General features: G+C 33.9%; 3 protein-coding genes across 3 annotated transcripts; 2 read left to right on the top strand and 1 right to left on the bottom strand.

Annotated features, from left to right (window-relative positions):
- Positions 1-706: 706 nt before the first annotated feature.
- LOC149084849 (S-phase kinase-associated protein 2-like) lies at positions 707-1,882 on the top strand. The gene has a single exon (XM_089233814.1). It carries the CDS (start codon positions 707-709, stop codon positions 1,880-1,882), a length of 1,176 nt encoding a protein of 391 aa, XP_089089940.1.
- An 8,747-nt stretch (positions 1,883-10,629) lies between these two features.
- Positions 10,630-24,584, bottom strand: LOC149084848 (stomatin-like protein 1). Its single transcript, XM_089233813.1, has 6 exons — positions 24,506-24,584; positions 20,364-20,446; positions 19,041-19,244; positions 18,840-18,895; positions 14,579-14,730; positions 10,630-10,763 (listed from the first exon to the last, which is right to left on the bottom strand). The coding sequence occupies exons 1-6, from the start codon at positions 24,582-24,584 to the stop codon at positions 10,630-10,632; spliced, it is 708 nt and encodes a 235-aa protein (XP_089089939.1).
- A 30-nt stretch (positions 24,585-24,614) lies between these two features.
- LOC149084847 (uncharacterized) lies at positions 24,615-25,601 on the top strand. Its single transcript, XM_089233812.1, has one exon. The coding sequence runs from the start codon at positions 24,615-24,617 to the stop codon at positions 25,599-25,601; it is 987 nt and encodes a 328-aa protein (XP_089089938.1).
- Positions 25,602-26,074: the final 473 nt, after the last annotated feature.

Genomic DNA, 26,074 nt, shown 5'->3' with positions numbered 1-26,074 from the left:
TGCCCAAGTAGGAAATCTCTTAGCATTTGTGGGAAATTGTGAGAGTTCATCAAACAAAAGAATTTTTGCAAAAAATTAAGAAATTAATGCAGTGCAATACTTTTCTATAGTAAAATACTTGATTACGTATTTGCCCCGCTAGAGAGCATTACATTTTCCGAGTGCGTGGGAAAAATTTAGTGAAAAGGGAATTTTTCGAGGGAAATTTCGCTGGAAGAGGTTATCATGACTGATTGTAAACATGTATGCTACATGCCGTCTCTGCAGAATGAACGAGGAAACCATAGAACACATCCTATAACACTGTCCTGAATTGCCACGCTGTCAAATGTACATACACGAACCTCCAGATGCAGACGACCGTGTTGCCTCTAGACTCGATCTAAACATCGGAAGACCATCCGACAGGGAAAAAATCGTGAATGACAGGAAAGCACTGCTAATGCAGTGGCATAGCAAAAGAAATTAACTGCAATAAGAAGAGGCACAGTTGCTGCAGTGCTAGCCGTTACAAAGGCAACATTATCCTTATTCCAGATCCGTTTAAAGTCAACGGTGATAAAGCCCTGTATAATTGAAGAAGAAGAAAGTCAACGGTGAAGTTATGATAGTGAAAGCTAAATTATTAGCAGTGAATTAGTGATATTAGAAGTGAAAACTTCAACTTCCTGAAGTTGTAGAAATTCGGGAGATTCTGGATTTAATCATGACGGTGACCATCGAAGATTTGCCGCCAGAAGTGTTGGTGAGAATTTTCTCGCATTACATTGAATCCGAGGGACATGTGAAATTCTCACAGAATGTGGTACCTGTATGTAGAACCTGGATGAACGTTTCGTCGACGCCTTCACTCTGGAAAAGCATCGACGTGAGAAATTGGGACTACGTGACGTCTGTCGCCAAGAGAGGATTACTCAACCATACCTACAGCCTCAAGATACCAGATGCTATTGGTGGCTTGTGGTGGATGTCATTCGACCCCGAAGATATATTGGACGTGATCTCAAACATCCGCGATCTCAAATCGCTTGAAATTTCACGTAATAGTATCGACTTGGATATACTGATGGTCCTGGCTGAGCACTGCCCAAATCTGGAAAATCTGCGTTTGGACACAGTTTCCTTTGAGTATGCGCCAATAACTCTCGAAGACCTGGACCCGATTTTCGCCATGTGTGGGCCGAAATTAAAACAACTACACGTGTCGTATCATACTATAGATGTGGGCCAAGATGTCATTACAGATGTTCCTGCTACATGTGCATCACTTGAAGTATTCGAGTGGGACTATGAATGTTCAGAGTTTCCAATTTATAAACTTGTAACTGAATGCCCTCGATTACGGAAACTTTACTTGGCCCATTGCAAGCTTGTTACCACAGGTGGAAACGATTGCTTTGGGTTGAAAGATTTGACAACGTTCAGTGCAATCTTTTGTGATTTCCACGGATTGGACTTGTGCAGTTTACTGAAGAATTCAGAAAATTTGACGCATTTATATTTGCATATGAATGAAAATATGATTTTCAGTGATGTCTCGAAGATCCCATCCAATAAACTCAAATTTCTTGATGTAGCGCTTCTTCATCAGGATATGAATTTGATGGTTCTGGAACAGATAGCGTACAAGTGGAAGCACACCTTGTTGCATCTCGATCTCTGGGGATTCCAATATGACATCACCAGTGCAATTAACATTTTCTTAGACAGTAATCCATGTCCTAAACTTGAAATGTTGGGGATTGAGAAAAAGTCTGTTGATCAGACTATCCTCAAGATATTCATACAAAAGTGCCAAAACCTGAAAGAACTTAAGTTTTCATGTTCTTACAAGCATTATAGGAATCGTAAAGAGGTCATGCAGTTTCTAGATCTGATTTAACTTTCATTTATATGTTCGTCCATCAACAGAGCTTGACATGCATCAGGTTAAGATGGTGATTAAAACAATAGGACTGAGGCCTAAAATTGTTCATATGTGGTTACTCGATTGGAGCTGGGAAAACACAAATCTACACTAACATGGAAAGAAGTCGCCATGTCCTGTAAATTGAGTTAAATTTTTTTAGTTATTTTTCTTGGAAAAAAAAGTTTGGTGCAAGAAATTTTCTGGCACATTTTTTTGTGATTTGTCAAGCCCTGTCCATCAACTCGATGAGATGACCAAGTCCTGAAAAATATATAAGAATATTTTGAATAAATTTTCATTACAAATAATTCTCTTGGCTTCTAAATTTTTATTTTAATTTCTGACCTCATGCGTTTCATATGGAATCTTATCTGAACGAAATTCAATAATTTTGGCCAATAATGTCTCTATGTCTTGACAATCTAAATGAAAAATTTGGCGTGCCAGTCAAATTTCTGGATTGCCAAAATACTTTTTTTTTTTCGACCGCTTTGGGAAATTAGTGATATTATTTCCTGGTGGTTATAGGAACACTGACATAAATTCTAGAAAAAAAAGTTATTGTTTGGATTTAATTTAATAACATACGTCTTAGGAGTGAATTCTAATTTTCTTTTCGTTGACCTGGAGCCTGAAATTTATTAAGCCCTATTTGTTTGTGTTGTATCTTTTGAAAGTTTATAAAGGTAGCATTTACAAGAATAGCTATAGTAAAATGTTTGGCAACTTTTTTATTTTCCAGCAGTTTTTTTAAAATTGTTTTGCAATCAATTTTGATTCCTTGAAATACTTGAAGCCGTTTTTTTAGCCCCATCTCTGACCACTCGCTAAATAGTGGTATCAGACTCGATTTGATAATTTTGTCAACTATCATCCATCCTCACTAGCCAGAATTTATAAATGTATTTAACCAACACTGTTATCAACTAACTTTACTACCAGTCACAAGCTGTCATTCCAATATTTGAAGATACATACAATAACATGTGATTGTGTTTTCAGCTGTATAATTAGTTTGGTTTAAGCAGTTGCCAATATGTATATTAGAATGACAATTCATGTGAATTTTTTTTTTCTTGTGTTTGATTTTGGTTTTGAGTCCCATTACCATTACAAAATTTTCAAAAGCGACAGTCTATCTTGGTACAAATACTAGGGTGGAACGTTCCACAAGAGAGTGCCTTGTTCATTTAGTTGATAATTAGGAATATTAATATTAGAGATGCATAAATTTTGTATTCAATGTGTTGTTTTGCTCAATGTAATTAATTCTGGTAATTATGTTCAAGCATTGCTGTTTTTTGTCTCTTGTCTGTTTTGAAATAAACATTTAAATAACACCTTTCAACTGGTTTGTATGTTGTTTTCTCAGCCACCTCGTTGGGCATTTTGCCTGTTGTGGCTTTGTATTTGTATAACAGTGACAATACCGCTTAGACGTGGTATCGAGAAGGTATTAACAGTACTCGCCAATTATCTGGACAACCATATAAAGCCTTTCCCAAATTGGAAGGATTTAGAACACTTGATTAGAGATGTGAAATTCTCAAGAATAATCTTTAGGAGAATATTCTCATCAAGGAAAATATTTGAGTTATTTATAATAGTCATTTTTTAGAGAATATTCTTCAGTTATTTATAAGTCCTTTCAGAGAAATTCTCAAGAATATATGTAGGCCTATAATAACATGTCCTTGCCTCTAATTGACTGATTCATCATCGCCAAGCCGATACATCTGAAGCTGTATTTATGAAATTTGGTCAGTAGTTTTATTCCATGACGTGAAGACTCACTAAGAAGGGCCTTTCTAAAATTTTACACATAAGGGGGTTCAAAAGTTGTACAGAGCAATATATCATGCTGAGCCAAAACCACTGGAGCAATACTTATGAAATTTGGTCAGTAGTTTTATTTCATGATGTGAAGACTCACTAAGAAACAGGGTTGTCCAATTTGCTCCCCAGATAGATACCCATTCTCTCCTCCCGGGCTGAGTTTTTAACCTAAAAACCTGGGTTTTTGGGGGAAATTGTTTTTGAAAGAAATTTGTTGCTTTCAGGTTAAAATACGTATTCCAAAAATTGCATATCCTTTTTTAGGTAAGCATTTAGGTACGAGATTCACATATTAATAGGGCCGTATTTATGTTTTTGCCGCCCCCTCCCATTTCAGTGTAACATTTTTAACCCCCTCCCCTCCAATGCCATTACTAATAAATCATTAACAAACAAAAGACAAAAAGAGGTACTGTATATTGTTGCTCCCAAATTTTACTTTGTTTTGTATTCGTAGCCTATTCCGATCCATAATAATTGACATAACGGGGAGTGCTCAACCTGCGGCCGCCCGCCAAGGGGTTCCTGAAGAAAATTATCGATGCACACAATGCGATAGCTACACCAGTTTCTTGCTTACGAGTGGAAAACCATATCTCCGCCTATCTGGCCCGCGAACTTGAAAGGTTTGTGCACCCCTGCTAAATAACAATGAGGGCCATGACCTCCGTAGAGCCCTAGAAGAGCTAACATAAAGGGTTTTGTGGGCATTAAATGGAAAAATGTCATTGAATTTTTATTTATACAATTGTAAGTAGCTCTACTGAAAATTAGATCATGAATTATTTTTACTATTCTTTTCGTCATTAACGACAAGTGCATTCTCTCAGCAAGTATCGATATTAAAATATGCATATGCAAAAATTAAGTAGCCGAGGGAGAGGGATCTGTAGTCTCCCCCCCCCCACCCTCACGTTTACCAAAATACTGATGTACTCGTGCATGGAATAACATAATTAACAGTTTACTGTAGCTGATACCTTCCGAAACACTAGGTTAGCACCCTTTGCCTCTTTCTTAGTCCTGATTCATCGAAAAATATTGCATTACATGAAATATAACTTATATAAATTTTTTTCAAGATTAAGACGAGACAAAAATTATCAAGTGTTTTACAGAGCCAATAGGACTCGCGGTATTTATACTATGAATTACCATAGGTGAAAATTTATATAGGGTCCATGGGTCAGAAGCCTTCCCTCCTCCCCCTAATATAGTAGATTGCAGAGAAAACACGATTTAATTGTTGTCCCTGTATTAATACCAGGATATGAGTCAACTTCATGTGGCTTTGCACCCAAAATAAAACTAAAATGCAATAAACATTCCTTTTTTACTTTAATTTCTGAGTTTTTTGAATTTCTTACTTTTCATAGAACTTAGCATATATGCTTGGTTGCAGATATGCTTGGTTGCATTGAACGTTTTTAATTCACTAGATATCTAGTCCATTCAAACTGATTATATTATCTCTAGATACTTTCAGCTGTCATGTCTGTCTTGTTTTTAACGTAAATATGATTTTGGGAAATATTTTATTAAAAGAAGATTATAAAAAGACATCCACACATATATATATTATAAAAATGTTTCATCCATATACAGTGGAGTATCAATTATCTGAATACTGATAAACTGAAACATTGGCTAACTGAAAGCGTTGCAGTCAGCAAATTCAAATTTGTGCACCATTTAGAAGTTCTGCTAGCAGCCGCTAGTGCTTTTAGTGAAGCAAAAGAAAATTTTGGACTTCTGTTCCTAAACTGTAGTCCTACTTTAATGACCATTTTGAACTTGTCAAACTAGGCTAGTCAGTTCTCTGTTATTTGTAGGACATGTGATACAAAATATAAACTGTTTTGTGTTTAATATCACTGTTTCTTTATTTCATATTGCTCCTATGACATTGGTACAATTTTTTTTGGTGAATGATCGGTTATCCAAAAAATCAGTTATCTGAACAACCCCCAGTCCCCAATTGTTTCGGATAATCGATGCTCTAATGTACATATATTTTAATGTTTCAATGAGAAACATATAAATACAATAATAGGGTCGATTACTTTATATGATATTGTTACAATAAAAATATTTTTTGATTTAATGTCATATGTGTACAGCAACAGGGGTAGATATAAAAAGTAGTTTGTTGCAGGGCTGTTTGGTTTCAACCACGTTCTTTAAATGGTGTAAGATGATATAAATGTTTTTTTTTCAAAAAAATATCATACAAGTAGTCTGAATGTAAATTTTCTTTCATATTAAGTATCTTAGTTGCTGAAAATTATATACAGTATCAAAATTTCTCATTCTTACTGCATTTTCTAACTTTGCGCTACATTCCCATGCTCTATCTTAAGCAAATTCATGAATTGAATTTGCTGGATGAAGGATTGTGCATCACACATATGTGGTGGTGGTGTATTATCTCGCAGGCTTTTTTTTTCCTTCACAAAGAAGCAGCAACAGTAGTGCCTTCACTGGCATGCTAAGAGCAGGTGGTCTTATAATCCAAAAAGAAACCAGCTGCTCCTTAAGGAGAAAGACCAGTGTACTAGTACTTACATTACCTCACAGACATTTTAATTTTTTTTTCCCATAAGAAGCAGCACATCTCATACTATATATCGCCACCAGGCTTAATATTGAATTATCATTTTTACATATTTTAAACAATACCAACAGTTAATCAAGGTTCTGTTGTACAGTAGTAAAAGCCTAAAATTGGCCAGTTCATAAAGTGGCCAGTGATCCCTGTCCAAATAATTTTCAGTTAGAAATTCCTTGGAATATGGACTGGATCACCATTTGGTTAGGATGTACAGTAGTATGTGATTCATGAAAAATAATCAGCTATATACAGGGTGATTATAATTAAAGTTCTGATTCCAAAACATGAAAAAGAACTGCTGGTTAGAATGACTTGAAAATTTGCAGGGGTCCAATGTATGAAGCAATGGAATTTTCTTTGGCGAAGGAAAAAAAAACTTTAAAATGTACAAGTAGATGATGCTGTACTTGGCCAGCTGTATAATGTATTTTGCGCAACCATATCATTTTGGCTCTTCAACAGCATTAGTGTGTGAATAGCAGGGCTGGACAAATCCCAGACGCTGAGATGACAAGAAAATCAATTTTGGCACCTAAACTTTTATATGTATCATTGCTAAAATGAAGTGTAAGCATGAGAATTTTTTTTTTGATTTCATAATAATGTGTCCTCCAACATGAAAATGAGTCAAAGTCCCGGAAAAGTGAAAAAAAACCAAAAAACTCAGGACTGCTTTTCTTGGGGAAAATTATGCTTCGTTCTTAATGAATTTGGCTGACACCTAAATTTTTTTTCAATTTGTCCAGCCCTAGTGGACAGCATAACTTTTATCAAGATGCACATTGTGACACCAGCAAAGCAGCTGCTGATGAACCATTTTGACAATAACAACATAACGACACCTGACAGGTGAATGCTACTATAACCCTTGCAACTTTTGGCTTTGGAGATACCCCAAAGTGTTATGTGCAGTGGTCGGATTGCAAACTTTGGTGAATTGAAAGCACATTCACATCATTACCATGACATATAGGCCTACTTTGATCTGTTGTTGAACAAGCACTTTTGTTCTTCCACCTCACAGCCAGAATACAGTGGACAACATATTTAACATCTCTTGTGTAAGTTGTAGTTGTTTATTTAAATGACTTCATTTTTGTGATTTTTCCATGAATTACAAAATCATGTCTTGCTAATTGCATTATCATTTTGCCTTGACTGGCTATCATATCCATTCTGCGAGCAAATTTACTATGTGCTGGATGAGTACAGAATCATCTATTTTACATTTTTTAAGAACTTTTTCCCCTTCACCATACTTAATTCCATTGCCTCAGGAACATTCATGTAAATTTTCAAATCATTCTGACCAGGGGTTTTTATTTTAGTGTTTTGAAATCAGAACTTCAATTATATAAAATCACCCTGTATATCGTAAATAATTGCTAATTAATCTGCATTAATTATTCTGCATTAAATTCATTGTATTTGCCTAGTTTTTATCATTGTTTTTGTGAAATAATGTCCTAATTAAGCGTATTGAAAGTGACTAGAGAAAACACATCTTTATTATAGGGTTAGTGAGCATTCTCAAACACAAAATAATTCCTTGAGTTAAGCAATAAAATAATTAAATTGTAAAAGTTAGTTTTTATTAAAACGTTAAGAAATATTTTACAGATTAATTAATATGGGAATTATGTTAATTATTGTAATTACATTAATGAAAATTTTATTTTAATTAATTATTAGAAGTTTGAATGATTTTTCAGAAATTTTGTTTTTAATATAAATGCTATTAAAACCAAAACCGGTTTAAACCAAAAAAACCTAGTTTAAAACAAAAATAACCCTAGTTTTTTGGTTTAAAAAAACCTTTTTTTTACCAACCCTAGTTTATTGCAAGGCTGTTACTTTGTTTGTACACATCAGCAATAATCATAGCATCATGTATTGTAAAGTTATGTTGAACTTTATAAGCAGTGCAGTAGAATGAGTCGCCACCAAATTTTAGATGATGGAGAGAGGCAGAAAATTCTTGGTAGATGAAGGCAGGGCAATCCCTAGCTCAGGTTGCAAGAGAGCTTGATGCCAAATGTCATCTGCAATTTGTAGAGGCTGGACGGTTTCAGGAGGCTGAATCTATATGCAGAAAGATTGGGTAAGATTATGTAAACCAACAACAATGAAGTTCAGCCAGGTACTAGACGACTACTACAGTTACACAGCTCTCTGCTGCCACTGGAATAATAGTTTGAGGAATCACTGTTCTCAGAAGGCTACACAGATGGCTTTTTGTTCAAAGAGCTGCTGTTTGCACCTTATTCCCTTCCTCATACAAGTGAGTAGTGAGTGCATTCAGCATGGTGCAGAGTACATCAATTTTGAGCACGACTTCTGTTGGACAAGTGTTCTCTTCAGTGACAAGTCTAGATTCAGCATTGTTGAGATATTTTCTATAATTTCCAAGGAAAAAGCAAGCAGCGGGATGACTCAGAGGGAAGTACTTGGTTTTAAAATCAGTGACTAAAAATATAGTGACCATACTATACAATAATGACATATTTTCTAAAAAAACAAGATTCAAGTAAAGAAATTCCAGGACACATGGCAGACATTTTAGCATATTTCATTGCTTCCAGCGGGCAGTCTCAATTTTTCAATCCATTCTTGTATTGGTTCACATTTTGCGAATGAGTGTACGAAATTAAAGAATTTTTTTACTGCATCTATTAATACTATATGGTTAGAAATATGTATTAACTGGCAATATATTAATTAAGAATATGTAATTTCAAGTTTCTTATAATAAAAATTGAATTAATCAACTGATAAAATTTTTTTGTCTTACCCTATACGGCACACTACCCTTTAAAGTTGGATTTTCAACAAAAAAGTTATAGGCTGTCTACTTAGGCCTAAAGGAGTATGCAGGTATAATTTTGTAAAGATTGCACTTTCCATTTTGATTCTGTGGGTGTTCCATAAGCTGGAACACTGTGCCACTAGAGCTCTGAAAAGTGTGTCCAAGTGAGCATCGTAGCAAAGTGCGTAAATGAGTAGAAACTTTTGCATATGAACGAAAAACACACATTGTATTGTACCTGTGTAGCAGATTTAGCATGACCCAGGGTGCACCATGGGGACGCCTGCTACTTCACACCCCATCCCACCCAAAAAAATTCTTATATTATTTTTTATGAAATAATGAGATAACTATTTACAGTTCCTATATACATACAAGTCCTATGTGAAAAAATATTTACAATCAGTCTATTTTTTGGCTTCATGAAATTTTTCAAAGCACGTTAGACCTTTTTGGTGAAAGCACAAACCATTCACTACCTGAAGGCAATTTCTCAAGCAATTTCAGTGCTTTGGGAAGACAGCAGACCTCTCCGCGCCATTTACAGAACGATTAATAATTATTTAAAAAAATTAACTACAATTATATTTACAATACAGAAAAAATAAGCTATATATATACAAAAAAATATCTACACAATTATATAAAATGTACAACAGCGAGAGCAAAACAGTTCGTGCAGCTCTAAGTAAAGATGACTTGAGCTATTGATAAAATCATCCCTGCCTGAAACATCCCCGCGAAATTCCAGAGGATCACATTTCCTACAAATGGAATAAATATTTTTTGTTTTTTTACAGGCAACCAACCCTCCCTCGCAGCATCTGACAGCTTGACTTCATTTCCCCCAAACAGAGAAAAACAGAAAACGTAAACAGATGTTTCCTCTCGTCATCGCGTTTGGTTGTGTAATATGATACGAGCTAGTGCTGCAGTGTTCCAGTTGATGGAACAGCTTATTTTATTCAACGATTCTTCATATGTTTCCTGCATAAAAAATTAAAAATAATACAGAATAAATAGTTTAGAGTACAGCCAACGATATAACGTAGAAGTTTTTTTTCAAGCAATCTTTTTTGTATCACAAAAAATATACAAAATTTCTTGTAAATACAGAGATTTAAAATAACACGTCACAGCTGAAGATCATGGATTGCCTTGTGTAGTGGTGTCATCTATGATTGAAAAGGAAAGTTCAAAGTAAATGGTAAACCTATTTTTATCCATTTATAATTGAATTTAACAGTTTGAGAAGCTAGTCAAGTTGGGTGGTCCATGCAGTGGAACATTGAGCAACAAAGGGTTAACCGGTAAAAAAATTTTGATTTTCACTCCTAGTAACAACCTTACAAAAAAAAATAGATATAGAATAATTTACAACATTACACTCATCTGAAACTTACCATTCTGTAAAAGCACGTAAATAAAATAACATGAAGCAGATCTTGGTTCCTGTATATCTTTAGTTCAAATGATTTTGGAAGAAGATTCATTTCTTTCTGATAATCCTCTTGCTCCAACCAATTTTTTACAGTCTAAAAAGCAATTATCCTCAGAGCTCTTGTAATTTTCCACTGAGTTAGATGAAATATTGTTATTATCTACATAAAAATAAAAACCCCTCATAAAATTTATATAAAAGTTTACATAGCTTGTGCTAATCAAATTACAGTGAAACCTTGCTACAACAATACTCAATATAATGATTGAATCTCTCTACAATGATATTTTTCAAGTCATGTTCGGAAATGTTATACTCTAATGTCAAACTGCTGTCTCTTGATATAATAATAAATCCCTCTGCAACAATATTTTTCCTAGGTCCACAGAGTATTGTTATACCAAAGTTTCAGAATGTAATGTTTGATGAAATGCAAAAAAAGTTATTTAACTCTTAAATACATAGCTTTGCATAAGTACGAAGGGTCCTCCATACATTCATTACTGCAACCAGTTTAAAGATAAAAATTCAGAATTGCCTTTGCGCATAAAGGGAGGTCATATTCTTTCCATTTTATACTTTAAACTTGCTGGTAGATGTCCCAATTAACGACAACAACTCTATGCTTGTTCCTTATCACTTGTGGCTGTGATTCTGCTAATTTGTTAAAATGTTTTGTTTGCATTAATTTTTTTTACCGTGAAGTTTGCAACCAAATTTTTTTTCTCACTATAGTTTGAATCACAAAGAAGGTAGTTATATATTGAAACTATAATATTATTTCAATACATTTATTTTATATGTGATTTTTGTGGCTCTGCACATCCTCTTCAAGACCCTATATAAGCAGTACAATTCGAAATATATATTTTTTAATGATTTTTCTGGCTTTAGTGTCAATGTCTGTCTATGGCATAGTGTCAGTAACTATAAAAAAATACTCAGCTTGAAAAAGAAAGAAAGAAACAAACATTTAAGGGTTAAGCAAACCTACTAAATTCATCAAAATTAAGATGGTTGCAACTGACATTGTTTAAAATATTTGAAATGTATGCATCAGCATTCTATGATACATAGAAATATGAAAGGATACTTTTTCAGCTATAAATAGCATATTCAATATGAATAAGCCAAAGTTTCATTACAGGTACAGGCTTTTATTTACACTCATGTCCATAAATTAAGGATAATGCCAGCTCCGGCAAATAAAGGTTCAGAAACAAAACAAACGTTACTTATTCATAAAGCCCATTTTTTAAACAAAAGATAAAGAACAAAAACGATGGTGTATGTATGATACCATTCATAAAAACTATGATTTTTGCTCCCTGGAGCAATTGTAAAAAATATCTCCTTTACAAAAACTTTCTATTACATGGTTGGTATGATGGTTAATACATTGTATGTCTCCCATGCGATGAAATACAGTCCGTACAATGCCTAGGCATGCTGAGTATTAAATTATCGATCTGATCTTGGGGAAGATCACTCCACTCAGCAAGCAATGCTCTCCGAAGTTCCGGTACACATGTAGGAGGGGGTTGACGGGCTGCAACTCGTCTGCCAAGCATGTCCCACACATGCTCTATCGGATTCAAGTCAGGTGAGAATGCTGGCCATTCCATACGGGTTATATCCTCAGATTCAAGGCATTAGTTTACAATGTTTGCTCGGTGAGGACGGGCGTTGTCATCCATAAACACAAATTCTGCGCCCATGGCACCCCTAAACAAACGTACATGTTGTTCCAGAATGATGTCCCGATAAATTTGGGCTTTCATGGTTCCGGTTTGAACATGCAGATCTGTTCTGGAACCCAGTATAATTCCACCCCAAATGAGCAATGCTGCACCACCATAACGGTGTCGTTCAATGATGTTGTCTTGGTGATAACGGGTACCTGGCGTTCTCCATATGAAAGTCCAACGTGAATCAGACTGCAAGCTAAACCTGGACTCGTCGGAAAACATCACTCAAGCCCACTGTGACGATGTCCACATTGCATGTTCTCTACTCCAGGCTAATCGCTGCCGACAGTGAGTTGCCGTAAGCGGAACACATCTGACAGGCCTGCGAGCATATAGACCAATATCTCCCAAACGTCTGTACACGGTTTGCCTTGAAACTGTGGTACCCGTGGCTGCAGATAGCTGACGAGACAGGTCGGATGCTGTGCTCTGTCTGCTTCTTTTGGCAGTTACTGCCAAATACCGGTCTTCATTCAGCGTTGTAACTCGGGGGACCTGTACTGTAACGTCTACTGACATTTCCGTTATCTTGGAATCGTTGCCAAAGCCTAGAGATGACACTTTGGGCAATTCCAAGTTCCTCGGATACTTCCATCTGAGTACGCCCACATTCCAGGCGGCCGATAATTCTACCACGTAAAAAATCATCCACATGCGTCCTCTGTGTCATAACTATTCGCTTATGGCACTGAGCGCCTTACAGAACTCTTGTGAACAATTTCACTTCTTTGCGACCATTCCTTATATACCCCCCTCTTGCACTCTCGTCATTGTGACATACTATCGGCATAATCTGGTGGCTTCCTGAAATTTGCATATCATTCTTGCAGATGTGTGTGATAATTCTACAGGTGAAATTTTTACTTTAGATTTCGATTTCCGTGTGATTCTGAATTATCCTTAATTTATGGACATGAGTGTATTTATTTTTTTAACACTAGAACGGCCAGAGCAGACATTTTGACGGTTTTTGATTTTGAAAACGGCATAATCTCGGCAGTATTTGACGTAAACACTCCATTTTTGGTGACTTCATTATTTTTGTACTTATCTCTGTGTACAAAAAATTGAAGACATTGAAGGTTTCATTTCTGGAGAGCAGTCATTTTGACTGCTATGTGTAAATTGCATAAGTTCTGTCCTTGTGGTGGGCGTTGATGTATACATTTGCTTTTAGGTTCATTCTTTATTCGTGATGGCACACAAAACACAACATATATTCAGGAGTAACATATCAATAAGAAAAAATAAATGAAATAATGCTATTTGTTTGGCATCCTGTTACTGGGCAATCTAAAATGTCTATTGGCAAGGACAGTATGTATCCACAATCAAAACACTATATATTATTTAGCTATACCCTCTTTTATCAAAGTTGAGGATTTTTTTTCTGATTGTTTACCTGGCAAGCTAAGTTTTTTGTTTTAGTTTGACATTTCATAACTCTTCATGCCACCATCTGCTTTGAAAGCTTCCTAAGAAACAGAGGTTCATTCACAATGTGCAGAAATGGCTCTTAGAAAAAGGATGTATTAGAACAAAATAGTCTAATTTTATCAGTGCTGAATCATATTTTGGACAATAAATCTGAGGTTGAGGAGACTTACGATGCAAACTCAGACAACGAAAATCATGATTTTTTGCTATATTTACACGAAAGAGAAAGTAGTCATTCCAGAGGTGATTGGTCTGAATCAGATAATACTGACGAAAAAGAAAGACAAAGATGTATATTTTTTTAATTGTATATCCTTCATAAGTTAATTTGCAGTATGAAATTTTAATAGTGCCCCTAGTTTTCCTCGAAAGTGCAAATTTACAGGGGCACAATAGTATATGTTATTCATAGCATGCACAAACTAAATAAAGTGAATAAAAAAGACCATGATATACATATAAAAATGTGCACATCATCAAAATGAAGCAATGTACGATGCGATGCAAATGCAATGTTTATCTATCTTTTTTCACAATAAATTTTGTCCACAGTTGCCCTCTAATTTTTCATATTTATAGTTGGAAAATCATTTTATGGGCACCTTGTATGCTTAAGAAAACGTAAATTTCTTCAAAATTAACAAACTAACCATGTGGGATAATACTTGTTATTTTTTACTGTAAAATTTAGTGATTTTCAACAATATTAAGCTTCTATAGACAGAACTTCCAGTTAATGTAGGTCAGATTTGAAAAAAATTAGAAAAATGCTCATTGTATTAAGTCTTACTGCTCTCATTTTTATTCAAGAAATGGTGACCACCAACTGCTAAAGGCTTCACCACAAAAGGGTTCCACTCAGATGAAACTGCTTTCAGAGCATTGATTAATACATTTGGTCCATGAAGTGGCTGACCTTCTTGTAACACATGCATTAATGGTCTAAAAGAATATAAATAGTTATACATAGAGAGAAATAAGTATTTGCCAAAGAAATTACAATCAAATTACATTTATTAATAAACAGATTAAGAAACTTGGAATTGAAGAAAGTTAATGCAATTTCAAGCAAATTTTCGTAAAATTGACATTAGTTTTGACAAACATAAAAAATGATATATATCAATAGGATGAAAAAAAATTACATCCCTACCACCACTTATATGTATATTTACATATGTTTTGAAAGTTTGAAATTATATAAGAATAGCTAATTCTCAAATATATACAGGGTGTCTACATTACCTGATACCTAACTCTTGAATAGTTAGTCTAGAAGTAACTTCCAATAACAAAAAAATGTTTCAGATACTGTCACAAATCAACCAATAAACTCAAAAAGGTAACTTCATGCAAAGTTGCAAAATTTAATTTTTTTATAATTGTCTGGTGAGTACCATAGCTAGATAACTAAAAAGTTTGTGATGTTTAGGTGAATACAAAAAGCTTCAATATACTGCAACTAGACAATCTGTAACACAATCTGTAAGCAAAGCCTTTTTGTGTGTTTCAATATAAGTTGTAGATAATGCTAAATATACACTCCATTTAGTTTTAACAGGTATTTTTCTCGAAACACCACAGAGTTATCTAATTGCAGTACTCACCTGACAATATGGTCTTATATAGTAACAAATTTTTCATACACTAACATGTGCTAAAAAAATGTAGCTTTGTAAGATGTATTTTTCGAGTTAAAATACTTCTAGGAGGATGTATGATAATATTTTACAAAAGTTTTGTAACTGGAACTTAACTCTACTAAAGAATAGCAGTTTATGAATTAGCTATTAGAGAACAATAATAATGGTCAATCTGTAATCGATTGGTGAGGGACAATGCAAGGTTATGGTGTCGCAGGGAATTTTTCTCCAATAGGGTTGTTAATAAATGGAATAGCTTACCCCCGGAGGTAGTAAATTGTAACACAATTGACACGTTTAAAAAGAAATACGATAAACATGTTGGGGTAAATCGAGAAGCTATCCATTCTTAGAATAAGACAACCATAAGTATTCTTTATGGGCATTGTATAATATTTTATCATGTGTATATATTGTTTGTAATTTGTGTTAATTGCATTTTTAATTGGGTTGCTGTATTTTTGAAACATATGACAACCATATTTTTATGGGCATCTTTTTATCAGCCACCTCGTTGGGCATTTTGCCTGTTGTGGCGTTGTATTTGTATTTGTATTTGTATTTGTAGATACTGTAATTACCATGAAATGTCATGTCACCCCATAATATTTTTTTTCTAGAAAAATACATCATGCCCAAACATGTTTTTTTTCATTTTTTATTTAACACAAATGATGTGAATCTCATAAAAAAAAAGAAGTAACTCCTTCAGAATACAAATGATCATGGAAAACTCAATTGAAGCAGTAACCTTGTCAGAATGATTCATATTTTGAATTCATTGTTACACATAATTTAATTACTTTTAAGTTAGGAAGGGAAATATTCCATAATCACGATGAATGCCAACAGGCAACATTTCAAAAATCACTGATGGAAAATAAATGACATTTCTAAAATTCTGCAATAGATAAATTTGAGACATTTTGGTTTCACAACTTGATAATCCTGTTTTCTTTTCTGAATATGTGATTTACTGCTTTTGCTGTTACCATTGTTATAGTATTGAAAAGTTATGCCATATTAAATCAAATACAGTTAGTATCAATAGTAACACTGAGTCCATATCATAAATCTTCAGTCTGGCACATGTAATTAGAAGCAGATTTTGGAAATGTTGTCAATTATTGTTCACCCTGTTTATAGAATATTACCACATTAAAAATGTAACAAGTTGCAGATGACAATATAAGTAATACACTTAAAAGTCTGTCTATGAAGTTTGAAAGGACATTGTGTGGGGGAAAAGTTTTCATAATGAATTTTTTTATACATTTGAGAAAAAAATGAAAGTGTTAAAAATTAAAAAGTGTTTCAATATTACCATAAAAAATAATAAAAAACTATTTTTTTTCCATTCTGATAACCATTTTCACGTCTCTACATTACTAACATCTAGAACTACTCATGTTTAACTGATTCACAAAAGTTGGTTGGATAATGGTTATAAATTTATAATTACAAATTTTATTACATTTAAATTGTGTAGTAAATGCATACAGTTGAACTATAATGAATACGTTATAGCACCACAAATTTTCAGTGAGCAAATCTTCCATGCAGGGATTATATGTAAAAACTACGTTTTAGAGCCAACTTGACAACACCAACTGTAGTTTGGATATAAACAATGTATGATTTTCCGAGAATTTCACATTTCTTCTCCCATGCATTTTCTTTTTAAAAAGAAGTTGAGGATTTATCCTTTTCATTCCACTGTTATTATCGGTCAGCATAACAATACTTTATAGGGCAAATGTCTTTAAGAATAAAGAATGGTGTGGCCAGGGGGATCTTAGAAAGCACATTGAATATCTGAATGTGTGTAGAGACCAAAACAACCAACGTATTCAAAGAAACAGATTTATTGATAAGTGTAAAATGAGCATACTGCACCAGTTTGTTCAAGGTTGCCAAGAAAAAATTTTCAACAGTGCATGCTTTTACTCACTGAACATTAAATTTTGAGTAGTATCATCTCCCTCGATTCGTTCCATTCAAATCATGTCAAAAGACGTTGTTCTTTCAGTATCTGAGAAACAGGAAATTTGTGATTATATCAAACCAATGTGGACTAAAAGAACAATGTCACTATTATTATTATTTTTTTGTACTTATAGAATGTGTCACTAAATTTATGCAGAATTAAAGTATTTTGAAAAGTAAGTATATGTTTTTTCTTTAAGTTTCTATCTATTCTACTCAAATAAATATTTGCAGTACATCACTGAAATCAGCATTTGTCGAAGTAGATATTCTACGAAAATTCAGAATTGGCAGTTACAGATTTTGGGGTCAATTTGATTTTGCACAAAAAATCCTATAAGATGACATTACCTCTATCTAAAGGATATCCGTATCTAATGGTGAACTACAAGCACTGAGAGATCGATGAAGTGAAAAATCGAATTGTCACCAAAACCTACTAAAATTACTTCAACGAACACAGATTTCAGTGATGTATTCAAACAATGAATACAGCCTCCAAGAATCTGACATTTTGTCTTTGCCTAATTAATTAATGATTTTGTCGATATTGTATGTATAAAATGGATGCTGGATATTAATTCCTGGTTTTCTTCTTTATGTATTCATCTGTGTTGTTGTGCAAATAAATCTATCTATCTATAAACAACTAAATTTCTCCTGAACTAGATGGCCAATTTGGTTTATTCTAAGCTCTTTTGAAAGCTAGTGGAATGGTCAAGTTTTTAGCAAATTTGACCGATTGTAGCAAAAAGTGTGTTTGCGGAATTGGCAACTTAAAATTTTGGTGACAATTCAATTTTGAATTTTGCCAATCTTTAAGCGCCTGCAGCTTGCCATTAAATTCAGATATTTCAATGAAATTGGTGTCACCTTATAGTTAAAATTCTGAATGCATCCATCTTTCGGGAACGCTTCAATATCTCCTTAAGATGGGAAGCAGGGTGTGTCCAGTCCTTCAATGTTCAATGTCACTTTATAGGATTTTTCTGTGCTTTGCAGATATGGGCTTAGTTTGTGTGTAAGTCTCCTCCTAGTGTGTAGTTATCTCCTCTCCGAGACCATTCATCCCTTTGGGAAAGAGCGCAAACCATCCCAAGATGGTCTCTCTGAGCAATCAGCGGTCATGTCTGTCTGTCTGTGGGTCTCTCACAAACTTCACAAATCCGGGTTTTTCAAACTTGACAGTTTTTTTCATAATCGATTATCCACCATAACTCGAAAATGGTTCAATATAGGACAGGGTTGATAGGTTGTTTCATGATTCACTTGGGCTAGCTTATCGCCCTTTTGTTTGGCAGAATAGGTCAGATTCACCCTGTATACTAATATAAATTAGAGATATATATACACAATTCACATTTCCAAACATTAAAAATGATAAAATGATGTAGGTTCATGAGAAATGATAAAGTTACTTACATTTCCACGCTTATTATCTCTAATCCCCACTGAACAGCAATCTTGTTCAATTTAGTCTGAAAAATCAATACCACTAAGAAAAGATGGAAAGCAATACACATATATAAAAAAATTGAAGTCAATATTTTTCAAACAATACTAAAAAAAACTTACAAAATTGTCAAGCTTCCACCACATTTTTAAAATATTAAGCAAAAATACCTCTATAGAAACAGAAATGCTTTCTCTTTCATTCTCCAAGCTTGATTGATCATACTCTGATAAAATATTTAGAATACAATGTTTTATAAAATTTTCAAAAGGCTTATCTTCATTGCTCAGATGTGTGACATACTGTACAGCCTTACCAATGCTATATTTTATACAGACAGATATTTCTATTATAGCACGATCAGCAGTCAATATCTGAAAATAGTAAAAATGTAATAGTAAAATGTCATGGCAAATACTTTTTTAATTTTCAACACAACAACTATCAGATTTTATAACCAGCCATTTTTTGGAAAAAAAACTGGCTGATGAATGAATGTGTGCATTCAGCATTTCAGAACAATAATAGTTTCATGTTCAGGAACAGAAATTAAGGACTGTAAATTCACACTACTTTGTAAAACACTGTACTAACTACATACTGTTTAAAACACTACTGCACTATTAATTTTGAATGTCAGTGAATGTCATTTCACAGTAGAAATTAGAACACATGGTACTAATAACTAATGCTCATAAATATTAAACATTTCAAACTAATAATTTAAAAAAAATGAATGGCAGCCTTTTTTTCCATCATTGATTATCCTTTCTTCACTGATTTTTTGTAACGTTGAGAATGTACTGTACACCATTCTGTATATTTAACCTTTTACTTAATTTCTTTGCAGGAAAGAGACAATGAAAATAGAATTAGTTTCTTGAAAATTTTGAATTGCAAAAGCAAAAGGTTTATATTATTTAATTGATTCTCTGGAAATACAATAAACAAGATATGTTTCTAACAGATGTGTATTGGGATTTTGCAGAAAACTTTTGTTTTTGATCACATTATTAACAAAACCAATCTTTTTTGAAAATCCCCATGATGAAAAAAATAAACATACAGGCTGTTTTTATTTTACGAGGTTTGTTCATCGAAACAGTTTTCTTAACTAGACATGGTTTATGTTAACGACATTATTAGAGAAAATCTCCCTAAGTTTTATTTAAAAAATCCTCTATTATCACCATCTTTTAAAAAGTTATATAATGAAATTCAAAATTTGATTATAGTGAGGATACTTTTACAGTGACCATAAGAAAACATCAATTAGTGAATAACAGCATAACTGTGGGTAAATTTCACTTTTGACTCCAAATAATGTACAAAATGTTTGAATATTTTATATATATATCAAAAGTTTTCTTGAATAATAATAAAAAGAAAAGAACAGAAAAATAAACAACTTGGTATCCAGTCATTTCATTTCTACTTTGCATGAAAGAACAGCTGGAGGAAATGTGAAAAATTTGAAAAGTTATAAATGTTACCTGTTCATTAGTGATATTATAAATCTTTGGTTGTAAATCAATACGAGACCATTTGTCTATACAGGGTATCACTATACAATAACCTAAAATCAAAATGATAGAATAAAATAGAAAAGCTTTGACTCAGTCATTGCTTGATGAAGTTACAAGAGAGGTTGAGAAAACTGCAAAAGACAATCTCAGTGGAAAAGCTGTAACTTTAATTGAAGATGGATGGAGCAATATTCATAACGATCCAGTCATAGCTACATGTATACATTCTGAAGGTAAATCCTATTTTCTTGAAGCTGTTGAGTGTGGTGCTATTATGAAAAATGCAGATTACCACAAGCAAATAATTGACAATTCCATACGTTTGGCCCACGATAAATATTCTTGTGAAGTAAAGGCAGTTGTAACTGATAATGCGAAAGTAATGGAGAAGGCCGGGCACCTTTTGCTTGATGAGATTGACCAAAATTTAATAGAATATGGGTGCTCTTCTCATTGGCTCAACTTACTCGGACAAGATCTAACACCTGAAGCTGTGTTCAAACAGGTGGTTAAAATACAAAAATACCTTAGAAACCATCATTTGCCTTCGGGATGGCTTAATGAACATATGGGGTCAATAAAACCCCAATTACCTGGTGATACTCGATGGAAGAGTACACTCACTTGTCTTGAAACATTTTTACACAATAGGCCATTTTTTTCAGAAAATAGTAGAAGATCACGAAAATGACATTGACAAAGGAATTGTTATTTTAATCAACAGTTATAATTTATACAAACAGTGTAAAGATCTTTCATTCCAACTCAAGCCAATAAGTGTTGCATTGGATATTCTTCAAACAGATACAGCTACAATAGCTGACTCATGCCGTGTTTGGCTAAGCCTTCTCAAAGAAAGTGCTCTTCAGCCTCACATTGAAAAGATACAAAACAGGATGAACCAGATTCTGAGACCATTTCATTATTTGTCATATAATTTGCACCCAAAATATAAAGGTGAAGGACTGACTGATGTGCAAAGTGATTTGGCTCGCACATGGGCAACAGAGAAAATTAACGGTTGTCTGCCATTGCTAATTTCATATGAAGCGGAAGAAACTCCTTTTCCACCTTCTTATTTCAGTGCAGCAGGAAGAATGACAAACCCTGTGATTTGGTGGAAAGGACTTTCTAAATGTAATGCTTTTTCAGCTGAGCCTGCATCTGAACTCATAAAACTAGCAATGCTTTTGCTGTCCAGTCCCGCCAGCTCAGCCTCCATTGAAAGAGTATTTTCTAACTTTGGATTTGTCCATTCAAAACTTAGAAATCGTTTAGGTGTAGAAAAATGCGCAAAATTAGTTACATGTTATCGGATACTACGTGGTAAAAATGAACCATACTATTAATTATATATCTATTCTAGACATTTTGTACCTCAAATTCAAAATCGCAAATTATAATTAATATTTTGTTTCAATTTTAATAAATTAGTGTTTGAAAATGAAAAATTGTAATATCAAAGTGCCTCATCATTAAGTTGTATACCTATTCTATTCGAAACATCCCAAAGCATTCATTTAGGTTTTTGACAGTTTAAACCAGTTTTTGACAGTTTAAATCAGTTTTTGACAGTTTAAATCAGTTTTTACAGTATAACCAGTTTTTGACAGTTTAAACCAGTTTTTGACACTTGTCACGTCAAAAACCCAACCCTGGACTGAACTATATGAAATGGCTTCATCCGACAGAAAATTGAGTATCCAATTTTGAAATTAGTTTCATAGACACTTTTTGTGTAAATTTTTCAAAGAGTAATTCAATTTTCTTTTTACTCTCTTTTTCTTATTCAATGTAATTGTGTTCTTTTTCCCAGGACACTGTGTGCTATTCATGTCATCCTCCAAAAAATCCCTGACTGACTGTTGAAGCGTAAGTGAAAGTGTTGATCTTTGTTTCCTTTCATACCTACACAATTCTCTATGATTCAAATTGTTTTTGTAGCTTCTATAAGGAAGAAAAGTTTTGCAAGTGCTCAACATTTGATATTTTTTGAGAATTTTTCCTCCTATGGCTTTGGTGAAAAGCTGTTTTGTTTTATCTGTTGTACAATTACTGTAGTTTCTCTTCAGTTGACTTTTCACCCTCAAGTAGCTTCTTTCTAATTATAGGTGGAACATATTTATTCTGTGTAATTTTCTGGACAGACTTTTTTGGAAATGACTGTTTAGCATTTAAAAGCCTATGTAATATCTTTTAAATTTTTCACTCCTTGATTTTTCAATTTTCAGCTCATTCTGAATCTTTAATTTTTTTTATACATGGAAGATCTGTCTCTGCGAATTCTTTTTCTCCCAGAATTGAGTCTTGATACACCTTGGGGACTTTCAAAGGAACTAGTTGAAGAAAAGTCAGAGTTACTTTGTGATGACTGAAGGACTTGAAATATTTTTGGGCAGAGAGGATTATCAATATGTTCAGAGATAGTTTGGCTTGTAATAGTAGCTTGGTTAGAACTGTTTTGTTTATGTGTAAATCTGTATTTAGCTGTTGAAGCTTTCCATTTTTTTCTCTTTTGTCTCTGCTCTCTTGCAGATAAATCTGCCCATACACTTTTAATTTTCTTTTCTTTTTATCTTTTGCATATATGCAATTGGATCATTCTTAATTTTTTCTCGATATTTCCTTTCTCTTTTTCGGGAAAACTTTTCTTCCCCAGTGGTGATTTTTTTTACCTTGTACATTTTCAATAAACAAAAAAATATGGTAGAAAGCTGTAAAATAATAAAAGCATATGTGTTAAATCTGCTATTAACACCATCACCATCATATTATGCTTTCAAAATGTATTTAAAATGAAAATGAAAGTTATATTTCATTTTAATAAATTCAGTAATTAATTTCCTATCGCAGGATTTTGTTAAAATGACACTATGATAAAAATTCTATCTAAAAAGGAAAAAAAAATTGCCTCTAATATTTAAATACAAATTAGAAAGAGGCAAAAATCCTAGATACAGTAGAGTCTGTCTAATCCGTACCCCTTGGGACCAAGGGTTTTGTCCAGGGTTGGTAAAAAACTGGTTTTTTTTTGGTTTAAGTAGCATTAACATTAAAAACAATAAAATTTCTGAAAAATCACTCAAACTTCTAATAATTAAAATAGAATGTTTATTAATGTAATTAACACTATTTCCCATATTAATTGTTATATATTTCAGTGTATTTAAATGTGATTGTGCAGCGTGCTCATTGACGTTATGCTTTTTATGTACGTGCTGATAGGGCAATGCGCTCGTGATGTTTTCTTAGTTTCTGTTCAAACATGTTTTAATCTGTCATTCGTTTAGTTTTATTAAATATGTTGAGTTGAGCATCACAGCGTGTTCATTGGAATTTATATCTACAAGATCTCAGATATAACATTAATTAATCTAATTTTAATTGCTTCAGGAGTATCTATGCAAATTTTCAAGTTATTCTGACCAGTAGTTCTTATTGTACAGTTTTAGAATCAAAACTTTAAATTATAATCACCCTGTATATAGCCGATTATTTTTCGTAAATCTGTTACTACTATACAGTAGAACCTTGATTGACTGGGCTTGGAACTAGTGAGTTCCACCTCGGACATCAAGTAGACAAGATGTCTAAATGTTCTGCTCTTTCCGCTTTATAAATTCTTCCTACATATATGTATGTAATCTATCTAAGTCTAACGTAATAATAAATACTCATCAAAATAAATACCCATGTGTTATCCACTCGGCTAACAAAGTGTTAAAGAAAACACAACAAGTGGCTACGAGGCCCATCTTAAAAGTTGGATAGAGTATTTACTCGAAGACTGCAAAAGGTAGGAGAAAAAGTTTTTCATACATCTCTGACGATGGAAAATTTAGTTGAAGAGTTAATAAGACAGAATCAAGCTCTAATGGAAGCTCTCAAAGAGCAACGAGGCTCAACGTCAACAAACCAAAAAGTGACGGTTTTAGACATTCAAAATGTCCCAGAAGAAAAACGTGCTAAAGTCTTAATTTCGAGCATTTCTGCAAAGCTCTACAACTTGTTAAAAAATTTATTGTCTCCGGACAATCCGTCGGAGAAAGAATTCGTCATTTTAAAGAATGTTTTGAAGAACCATTTGAATCCTAAAGCATTGATTATACCGAGTATAGGCACATGTTTATAAACAGAAAGCAGAACGAAGGCGAAAGCATCAGTTCGTATATAGCCGAATTGCGACATCTCGCAATCGCGTGCGATTATAAACAAGAGATGTTGAACACCATGCTTCGGGATGTTTTCGTTAGTGGGCTCCGAGATAGAGCGATCCTCGATCGTTTATTTGAGGAAGACGACATCGAGCTAGACAAAACAATAAAGATCGCGCTGGCGATGGAGAAAGCTGTTCAGGGGGCGAATGAGATTATGGGGAAGTCGGCAGAATTGAAGGTAGTGAAAGCGGGGAAGAGGAAAACGAAACTGCCCACGCAAGACAGAAACTACTCTGCCGCCGCTGTCAAATATCCGCCGTGTATACGATGCACAGGGACAAATCACGATAAAGACTCCTGCAGATTTATTTCTAGCAAATGTCGCTTCTGTAAAAAAATCGGGCATATAGAAAAAGCCTGCTACGCGGCAAAGAAGACTCAATCGACACCTAACAAACAGAAACAGATTTCAGTTGAGGAAAACGAAAATGACGTTTCCATGTTTGGGTTAGAGAGGGTATTGAGTGAAGAGCCGAAAAAGCCTCCGATGATGGTTACTGTCGACATAGACAATAAACCAGTGAGTATGGAAGTTGATACGGGTGGAACAGTATCAGTAATGAGCTCACAGAAATTCAGAAAAATCTCGAAGAAAAAAGTTCAACCTACGAATTTAGTATTCCGGACATACAATGGAAAAAAAATTGTCTCAGCGGGATATGTCACTGTGAAAGTGGAGTACGGAAAACAAAAGTTGCACTTGAACTTATACTTGGTGAGGGAAAATTTAGACACGATTTTTGGCCGTGAATGGCTATACAAAATCAATCTAGACTGGAACTCTCTTAAGGCTGTGAGGACCGCTAATGACATGGATCTCAAAAAATTGTTGGATGATTATAAAGAGATTTTCGACAACATATTGGGTGAGATAAATAACCATGAAGTGGAACTAACGCTAAAACCAAATGTAACCCCAGAGTTTCGTAGAGCGAGAACTGTGATCCATAAGGTTATGTGCAGATTATTCTGTCACATTAAATCCTAAGCTAGAGGTGCCTCAGCATCCCTTACCAACGTTTGAGGAAATATTCTCATGTTTAAATATGGGTAAACGATTTTCAAAATTGGATTTCAGTCATGCATATTTGCAAATGAAAGTGCACCCTGACAGTCAACGACTCCTAACCATAAACACTCATAAGGGGTTATACGCCTGTAAAAGATTGATGTACGGCCTAAATGCAGCTCCAGCAATATGGCAGAGGTACATTGATCGGTTATTCCAAGGAATAGATGGTGTAAAAGTTTTTATGGATGACGCCAGAGTGACCGGAACAAATGACGAGTCACATCTTAGGGCTTTGGAAAATTTTTTCAAAAAATGTCAGGAGCATGGGCTGAAGTTAAATTTGAAAAAGAGCACATTTTTTCAAAAAGAAATAAATTTCTTAGGTCACAAAATTGATGAAAATGGCCTAAGTGAAACAAATGAGAAAACTGAAGCAATTTTGAAAGTTT

Source organism: Pholcus phalangioides, unplaced genomic scaffold (genome assembly GCF_987345545.1).
Source record: "Pholcus phalangioides strain wild (caught in Gottingen) unplaced genomic scaffold, Ppha-v1.0 ptg000007l_1, whole genome shotgun sequence".
In the NCBI taxonomy this organism is placed as follows: Eukaryota; Metazoa; Arthropoda; class Arachnida; order Araneae; family Pholcidae; genus Pholcus; species Pholcus phalangioides.
Note: the sequence above shows the minus strand (reverse complement) of the source record. Positions and strands in the feature narration are given on the sequence as shown.